The sequence below is a fragment of the Vicia villosa genome, linkage group LG2 (genome assembly GCF_029867415.1).
Source record: "Vicia villosa cultivar HV-30 ecotype Madison, WI linkage group LG2, Vvil1.0, whole genome shotgun sequence".
In the NCBI taxonomy this organism is placed as follows: Eukaryota; Viridiplantae; Streptophyta; class Magnoliopsida; order Fabales; family Fabaceae; genus Vicia; species Vicia villosa.
Genome location: NC_081181.1, coordinates 211,887,485 through 211,897,372, shown reverse-complemented (window position 1 = coordinate 211,897,372; position 9,888 = coordinate 211,887,485). Strand labels below are relative to the sequence as shown.

The window sequence follows — 9,888 nt, the reverse complement described above, 5'->3', positions numbered from 1 at the left end:
ATACTCTTTGCACTATCTCCTTTAGGAATCAATGTAACAATGGTATCATTAAACTGTCTATGCATTCTCCCAGTACTGAAAAATTCATAAACTGCAGCTCTGATGTCATTCTTCATGAAGTACCAGCACTGTTTAAAAACTTTTGCACTGAATCCATCACTACCTGGTGACTTATTATCACCAATATTCTTGATTGCATCATCAATCTCCTGATGTGAGACAGGACTGATAAGGTAATGTTTTTGGTCCAAGTCAAGCTGCTAGCCCTCTCTCATAGCTTCTACATCAATGTGCTTAATATTCATAGAACAGTCACCCATAAGGCTGCCATAAAATCTCATCACTTCTCTCTCAATGCCCTTCTGATCCTCAATAATGTCACCATTCTCAAGTTGAAGAAAGTTGATGCTATTCTTGTTCTGCCTGGCTTTAAGATAAGCAAAAAAGAACTTGGAATTTTCATCACCTCCCCTGATCCAATTGATTTTAGTCCTTTGAGCCAGTCTAGCTACCTCATACTCATGATATTTGATTAAATCTGCTGACAAACCTTTAATACTCTCAAGCAAACAACCATCATTCCTATTAAGCATAAGGGAAATATGAGCATCGTGGAGCTTGTTCCTAGTTTCATTAATCTTAGTTTGCATATTCCCAGCAGTTTTACTAAACTCTTTCACAACATACTTTAGTCTCTTAAGTTTCTTCCAAAGGGCCTGCATAGGGTTTCCTTTAACAGCCTTCTCCCAGGATTTTTTAGCCATATCCTGAAATCCTACAATCTCCAAAAGGTAGTTGTTGAACTTGAAACAATTATTGCGCTGCATCTCTTGAGGGCCTTTAATGTATAGTAAAGCATGGTCGGATAGATTGGGAGGCAGAATGTTTAAACTATGGTTGTTATATTTCAAGAACCATTCTACATTACAAATGGCCCTATCTATCCGAGAGTAGATAGTACCTGCCACCTGCTTATTAGACCAAGTGAAGTAATCCCCCACACTATCCATTTCTGATAATTGCGTATCCTGCATCATTTGCTCAAGGTCAATGTACTCATTACCATGAACCAGTTTCCCTCCAATCCTGTCTTGGGCACCTAAAACATTGTTGAAGTCTCCAATAACACACCAGGGGCCAGTTTGCTTAGAGTAGATACCTAAAATGTTCTTCCACAGTCTTTTCCTTAAGTCAAGCTGGTTATGAGCATAGATCCCAGTCAGCCAAAACAAGAAATCACCATTTAAAGCATGAACTCCACAGTGGATATGCTGGCTAGAACAATTCATCAACTTCAAATCAACTTTACTTGTATCCCAACAAATCCAGATTCTACCATTGGGATGAGCACTATAATTGTCAAAGTAACTCCCTTTCATACTAAGTTGTTCCCTTACCTTGCTAGCTTTACTATCTTTAACTCTTGTTTCCACCAATATACTAATAATAGGCTTGATCCTAGAGAGGTGGGAGTTAACCTCTCTGATCTTCCCACTTTTATTTAACCCCCTAACATTCCACGATATTAACATGGTCCTCTATCTATGGATACTAGAGGCTCACTCAAACCACCTAATATCCCATAGCCATTCTCACATATCACCTGAGCAGGGGTTCCAATACTCTCATTTGGTTTCCCTTTACCACTCCCATGTTTACCAATAACAGTCCATATATTCTCATCAAACAGACCACTGTGAACATTATTAGAGTTATCAGATTTGGTAATTACCTCACTGCTAGGTGCTTCCATTTCCTCTGGTTGCTTTTCCTCTAATTGCTCAGCATCATTGACTATCTTTCCTTTGGGTTGCCACAACTTCTTCTTTTGTCTTGCCTCACAGTTATGCCCAACTAATTGACACTTATCACAATACTTTGGCCTCCATTCATATTCCACTTTCTGAACAACAATACGTCCCTCTTTGTCCTTGATAGTAATCTCTTCAAGTAGTTTCTGAGTGATATCAACGTCCACTAGGACTCTAGCATATGACACACGTAATTTGTTTGCAGTACATTCATCTGTGACTATAGGATTCCCAATAGCACTTGCCAACATACTCAGGTTAGCATTACCCCATAGATGAAGAGGTAACATAGGGAATTTAATCCAGATCGGGATCGTTCTCATCATGTCCTTCCTTAGGTCGAAACCTGCTCTCCATTCCTTAAGAATCATTGGCACTCCCCTGTAGGTATATGGTCCTCTCATCAAGACAGCATCCATGTCATCATCGTTCTTGAATCGAAGAATGAAGTAACCCTCATCATGAAAGAAGATGTCAGGTAGTTGGACAAAGTTCCAAGTCTTCATCATATAGTTCTTCACCGCATTCATGCTCAGATCCTCACCAAGCACATACATAATAAGCGAATTTTGCCAATACTGTATTTCACGTTGAGCATCATCTTCATCTACTTCAATTTCAACTTTACCATCAGTTATCGTCGGAGCTATGTACCTCATTGTCATCCCCTTGGCCGGATTCCGGTTCTCAGCAACAACGTCGACCCATAGTTTTCGATCCTTCATCTCCGATTTCTTTGAAGGTTCCTCATTCGTCTTCACAATTAGGGTTTCGGTCGATTGGTTCTCCTCTGTCTTTCTTTCCTCAGTAGTTTCTACATCTGTAACCGTAACACTGGTCTTAGTAGTCGGCGTCACCAATGGCTTACTCGGTGACAGTGGATGGTGCGTCGCCGGAATCGGAGGTACCGGAGTTTTCGGTGGCCGCCCCCGATTCCGCTTCTTTGCTCCAGAACCAGTCATGCGGAAGTATAAAGATTTATAATATTTATTAGTTAATAAATTGACAATAATGTTTCTTATGACAAATATATCGATTTTAATTATAGGGAACAACTATTTTAAATTTTGGACCGATCAAATAAAACATCTTAAAATATTTCAGTTCATTTTATTTCTATCAATTAATAATTTTTTTTCATTTTGATGCTTTGTTTCTTTATTCTTTTGAATCTATCAACTATTATTTTTAGTATATTAAAAAAATTATAAATTTTGATTCCTCTAAATTATTTGCTACTATTTTAATTTTAATTTTTTTTTGCAAAGTTTCACGTGGTGCACTTGTATTTCAAATGATTTTTTAATGACATTTCATCAATACAAATTTAAATTATTATTAGTTTAATAATTTTCCTATTTAAATTTTAAATTTTATTAATTTATTTATAAATTTGAGTTAAGCTTAAAATTAAAATTTTAATTGAATTTTTTAATAAATTTTATTAGTTTTAGATATTTTAGAATTAACGTAATAAATTTTAGTTAAAGTTAAAATTATATTTTGTAATTAACTATTAAACTATTTATATTTATAATTTAGCTATTTTATAATTAACGTAATAATTTTTAGATAATCTCAATAGTTTAGTTAAATAGTTACAATTTTATAAATAATTTATTTAATAATTCAACTATTTAATTTTTAAATAGTTAATAATAGTTAAAAAATAAATTAATAAAGATTAAAGTTATAAATAATTAAATTAGTAAAATAATAATATTTTAAAGTTTTATCAATGGTATATAAAATACTCACGGTACTTGTATATTCAGTATATTAAAATATATATAATTTTTTTGATTAATTTATATGTTCTAATGATTATTTAATGACATATCATTGATAAAATATATATTAAAAAAATAAATGAAGATTAAAAAATAAACAATTAAATTAAGAAAATAATAATATTTTAAAGTTTTATCAAAAAGAAAAGATTGAATAATTATTTTTACTAATTTAAAATTTTATGTATAGAATTAAAGTACCAAAATTAAAAGAATTAGTAATTGGCACACATAAATATAATTAAATACAACTTTTTATTTTTTTAAAGAACACTTAATCTAATATTGGAAATTAATCAATTAATTTTATTAGGCAATTATATAATCAATTAATTTTATTAGACAATTATATAATCAATTAATTTTAATCTAATCTTGGTAATTATATAATTTTAATTAATACAATTGATTCACCTTGATTTTTGTTTTCAGTATCAGACAATATTTCGGAAGTGTACTTCCGAAAAGGGGAGTTGAATTCGGAAGTGCATCTCCGAATTCACCTTTATATTGGAAAAAAATTGCATTTTCGGAAATACATCTCTGAAAACACTTTTTTCATAAAAATAAAGTGTTTTCGGAAGTGCACTTCCGAAATCAATCTTTTTTCAAAAAAAAAAGTGGTTTCGAAAATACATTTCTGAAATATAGGGGCATTTTGGGATTTTCGCTCGAAGTGACCAAGAAGATTGGGAGGTTGATAAAGAAATTTCCTAATTTAATTTATTTTCTAATAATATTATATATTTTAATTTGGAATTATAATAACTTTAATTTAAAATTAGTTGACGTTTGTTAAAATTTGATCCCGACTGGCATCTGAGATCAATTAGATTGAGAACAGAGAATAAGACAGTCTGATAAGATTATGGAAACGTAGTTACAATTGGCTTAGTAAAAATAGATATAACCTAGTCGGTTCATCGGACAAAACAACAAATAGATGAATTTATTTTTTATATTTTTTTATCTTTTTATGTTTCTGTTTATTTTTTTAACTCATTGAAACCATGTCATTTTGGATGGAGAGTATAAATATATCTTATAGGAATATGTTCATGGAAATTCAACATTCTCATGCTTAATTCAAGTTTTAAAAAATTATTCTAAGACATTTTTTATTCTTCATATTTTTATTTATACATGATTTTTCTATTCTTATTCCAAGACTTAAAGGGTGAGAATAAGTTCAACCAACTCTAACTTTTCATTATCACTCACATTTAATTTATTATTATTTTTTCATATTTTAAATTAAACAAATTTTATCATTATTCCTAAGAAACTAAATTCTTACCAAACAAATAAGTTGAAACATTATTCCAAAAAATAGTAATCTTAAAAATATTATTTCAAAGAATAATTTTTCTAACCTTGAAACAAACCCAACCTTTACATTGTTATAAGTTATCTGAGTTTGTGTTTAGTTGATTATTTATTTTATAATTGTGTTACATTTAAATTTCAAAGAAATTTATGGATTGTCTTGTGTGCAGAAAAACTGAAATGTAAACATGGAGTCATGAACTGCCAGTATATAATCTATAGTCAGTAGCGAAAAGTTAGAATAGTAATAGTAAATAGTAATGTATATGGCGTATTCAGTTTTTTTCTTTCCTTGAAAAATAAAGAATCAAATACTCAAAAAAAAAAAAAAATCAAATCAAATACATAAAAAAAAACGGTTGAATATATCGTAATTAAACCAATTAATCATACACAAATAAACAAATTAAATAAAAATTAATGCTAAAAATTGCTAAAACGAGTCAATATCATAATTAATTAAACCAATTAATCACACACAATTAAACAAATTCAAAGAAAAAACGAGTCAATGTCGTAACCCTACGAATCATCATCTAGCAAGGAATTTGATGAGTAAACCATCTTAGAACCTTAATCGGAAGCTTCACAAGACTCACAGCCAAATTCGCCAATCCAGTACAGCAAATGCAACATGGACACAAACAACTCAATATAGAACTGCACAAAATTAACCAAAAAAATCATCAAAAAGTTGAAGAAAAAAGAGATTAATTGGACTAATCTAGATCTGTCACACTATATATGATTTGATAAAAGAAATATCAGAAAAGTGGAAGAGATTATTTACCCTAAAGTCCAGATAACTGCTCCAACTAGAGATAAAATCAAAGCCAAGAGAGCGAAGGGTAATCCAAGCAAGAAACCCAGGGGTCTGCATTCGCAACCTTCTTCTTCCATAATCGCTTTTCTTGATTCTTTGATTGGTGTTTGTGAACGTGAAGAGGAACGAGGGAAAGTGGAGAAGTTGAGGGGGTTATTATATAAGCTATTAACTTAATTGATTATTAAACGTGTTGTGTTGAATTTTTCTATTTATAAGTTTTTGAAGATTAAAACCCTGACGCGGACGCGGAGTTTTTAATTTTTTTTTCTAATATTGAAAAAACGAGTAGAGTCTATTAATATTTCTTTCTAGACCAAAATACCCTTATGAATATATCGGTTACTTTTCTTTGTTGGGGTTATTTTTGGTACTTTACTGTTTGGAAACTTCCTCCATGTTTCATGAAGCATTAGGTTAGTTGGCCGTCTTATATTGTCTAGTTCAGCATGTTGAAAGTTGACTTATTTTTTAATAAAAAGATTTTTTCTTTTAATTTTTTGGTTTCTTGCAAATCATATATGGTCCAAAATTCCATGATATTGACATATTCCGTTTTGCGTGTGTGTTTGTTTATGAGGTCAAATTTACATTATTATTTTCTCTTTTATAAAGTTGTTTTTTGTCCCAAAATTGATTGTATTATTGCAAATTATTGAATGGTTCCCTTAATATTTTGACATTTAATTTTACAATTAATTTTTTAATAATAATAATATTTTGGATCAAAACATATATTAATGATATATCATTATCATATTATATTATATTCAATTTCAATCTTATAATATTTCTCTAAAAAATGTTTTCTATCAAATATGTATACTACTAAATTGAAATAATTTCAATTAAGTCGCAAAGAATTTGATTTATTGATTCTTTTGTTTGCAAATAATACGAAAGACGCTTGGGTGCAAAAGGGCGAGGTCATGCGTCGAGCATGAGGCCCAATTCAGCTTAGAAATCCTCTGTCATGGGTGAACATGCCAAGCCATGTGTTAGGAAAGTAACTGATGTCGTCCCGAGCCTTTATAGGTTAAAGTACTATGAGAGAGATAACTCACTATTCTAACTCCCATTATTATGTCAAAGTCAGGGGCTCGTTGCTGGATTAACAAACATGTGAACCAATCTTTATAGTGACTTCTAAATCAAATAACTGCATCTATAAATATCTCAGTCAGACAGTTGGGTAGAACATTCACTTTTTACATATTGAAACTCATCAAGCCCTTTTTGTGCATCTCATCACAAGAGAGGTAACCCCTATTTTATTTACCAAAACTACAATTGTTGTTCATTGTGGGCCACCGTAAAACTGACCAAAATTGCAATCTCATCTAAAACATTTGTTGCTCTAATCATCGTTCTTAACGGTGAGACGCAACACTACCAATAACAAGAATGGTGACCAAGGAGCCATAGCAGATATGCATGTCGCTATGGAAGAGTTACATTGCCACAACAAAACCTTGCAAGATAATATTTTGCATGTCAGCACTAACGATACGACGTCGATCCAATAGTGCGCGTATCAAAGAGCTACTAATCGTTGTATGTTGTTAAGTAAATAAAAGTAAGTATTAAAGATTTTTCGTTTCCACAATTACTAATGCAGTTTCAAATTTTGTTCAAAAATTTCTATGATTTAAGAAAATTTGTGTAGAAGTTTGTTTGTTTCAAGATTAACGATAAAATAACCGTAAATAAATTTTGTGTTTAACATATGAGAAAGCTTGTTGGGGGTTAGATCTCATCATCTTATCCTCATATACTATCGTGACCAGTAATATGCATTTGTAATCATAAATTAATAGTACCACCTATCACGCTACATTAATTATTATCTCTAAATCAACAACATTAAATCAACTATATTTCTCAATAGACGGTCTCTCGGCCTATTAACCAAAACAATAACATTAAGATTTGATAGTGTCTGTGGATGTTAAATATAAATCTACCTCAAAAGTTTAGCATCTAGCATATGAATTTTTTGACCTAGTAAAGAAAATTATTTCTTAATATCGATTCAAAACCATAAAAACATGTTCTAGTTAGCTACTCTAAAACAATTATTAAGCATATCGATGATCATCAATATCAAAGCATAACTAGAATTACACAAAATGCCATGATTAAGATTGATACATGAGTATTATTCAAACGACTACATCTAACCCCAACAAAAGAGATATTAGCTACTCTTACTCATAATAGGTTTACAATGAAGATCTAGAAGAAAGAATTGGAATAACATCTGCGTCGATTTCTCGGACAACGTTTTCCGCCTTCAATATTCCCTCTTTCTTTCTCTCATGTCGAGTCTTCTGAATTTATGGTGTAAAACTGTGATAACTAGCTTTATTCTCTGATTGCTTAAATGAATTGCTTGAACTGCTATTTATAGAGTTTTGCTGAGACATCATTGCATAACGAGGCTTTTAGCTATCATATTGAGTCTTTTTTTCTTCATCCTCAAGTGGTCTTTGGCCGTCATACTTCACTTAACGAGCCACGTTTTCTTGCCTAACAAGAAAACTATTCCTTCACTATAAAGCAACTTAGCCAAGAAGTCTCTAAACCGTATTACCTCGCCTAGTGAGGTAGTTATCTCGCCTAGAGAATGTTTGTATCTGACCTTTAATTTTGATGATAATAATACATTATTTCTTAGAGAACAATTTTATACCCTAATGATTTTGTCTGGTGTGTATTTGAATGCTAACATGTTATGACTTTGAAGAAGTGACGTGTGACATCATCAGTTTCTGAAGTTAACACACTCTAACTCTGAAGAGATAACAAAGTGTGCTTTTCAAATAAACGTCAAGTTCTGGAATGCTCTTTGACAATGGTTATGAAAGTATGCTTATCAAATGGCTTCTGACTCTGATAAAGGAGCTTCTAAAGATTTTTAAGCTCTGACATTCTGCACATCACAAGTTCTGAAGATTATGAAGACCAAGTTCTGAAGACTCTAAAGACAAGGTTCTGAAGACTCTCATACAAATTTTGATGCTTCTAAACATGCTTCATCAACACGCATTTCGAGCCTCTAAAGATTAGAAAATAAGATCAAAAAGTTTTACGTGAGAAAATAGTACATGGTACAAGATCAAATATTCCTCCCATTATACTGATTTTGTGGAGAAAGGAAAGTCTTATTGTACCATTTTGCCTCCCATTTTCCTTCCACTATATTGATTTTGTGGAGAAAGGACAGTACTATTGTACTATTTTTCCTCCCATTTTTTGTTATTCCTTATGCAAGGATACAACTAAGAAATTGTGGAATTTCGTCTTCACCCTTCAACGAATCTTTCTTTTCCTATATAAAGAAGACTTAGAAGAATGGAAAAACAACTTTGCACAACAATCTTTTGAACAAAAACACTGAAAACTCCGTGTAATAGAAAAGTATAAAGCAAGAAACTTTTGTTCATACACTTGCTCAAAAATATTTTTGTGCTATTTATTGTATTTCATTTATGTAATCAACTTTATATAGAAGCAACTTGGTAAACAGACCTTTGTGTCTCAATTTTTGAGTTGATTTTGTTCCTTGAGAGAATAGAGTATAGCCAAAATTCTCAAGAAGACATTAACAATAGGTATTTGTGGTTGTAATTAAGTTTGGTTATAGTGAATTAAGCCCTTGTGATTATGACGAAGATAGTTGCAACAATGGTAGTTACAATTCCATTGAATAAAAAACGTAGAGTCATAAGTTATTGTAGTTCTTGAGAAATGTTGTTGTTATTGTTCGATAGAACCAAATGAAAAGTATGGTTTACAAATGTAGAATTTATTATTGTTAAACACACCTAAGAGGATCCTATATTGGAGCAATTGGCGCCATGTGTTTTATAAAGAAGAATAAGATGAAGCAATTGTCAAATCTCTTAGATTTGTACACCCCTCCATACTCACTTCTTCATCTTGAGACACTCAAGCCTTCACCATTATCGCCAATCTTCAAATATTTCACCTTTGAAAATTCTTTAGATCTCACAATTGTGTGGACATCATCTAAATTAATACTACCTTCTATACCATAAAGAAAGAGATCCTTGAAATGCTCAAAGAATTTGGGTAATGAGTTTTTACATGAGTAGAGTTTTTACAATATTCAATA

At 31.3% G+C, this 9,888-nt stretch overlaps 2 protein-coding genes across 2 annotated transcripts; both read right to left on the bottom strand.

Moving 5' to 3' along the window:
- Positions 1-260: 260 nt before the first annotated feature.
- Positions 261-1,379, bottom strand: LOC131651247 (uncharacterized). Its single transcript, XM_058920919.1, has one exon. It carries the CDS (start codon positions 1,377-1,379, stop codon positions 261-263), a length of 1,119 nt encoding a protein of 372 aa, XP_058776902.1.
- Positions 1,380-5,293: 3,914 nt separating this feature from the next.
- Positions 5,294-5,959, bottom strand: LOC131648151 (signaling peptide TAXIMIN 2-like). The gene is made up of 2 exons (XM_058917937.1): positions 5,718-5,959; positions 5,294-5,587 (listed from the first exon to the last, which is right to left on the bottom strand). Exons 1-2 carry the CDS (start codon positions 5,825-5,827, stop codon positions 5,464-5,466), a joined length of 234 nt encoding a protein of 77 aa, XP_058773920.1. The 5' UTR covers positions 5,828-5,959; the 3' UTR covers positions 5,294-5,463.
- Positions 5,960-9,888: the final 3,929 nt, after the last annotated feature.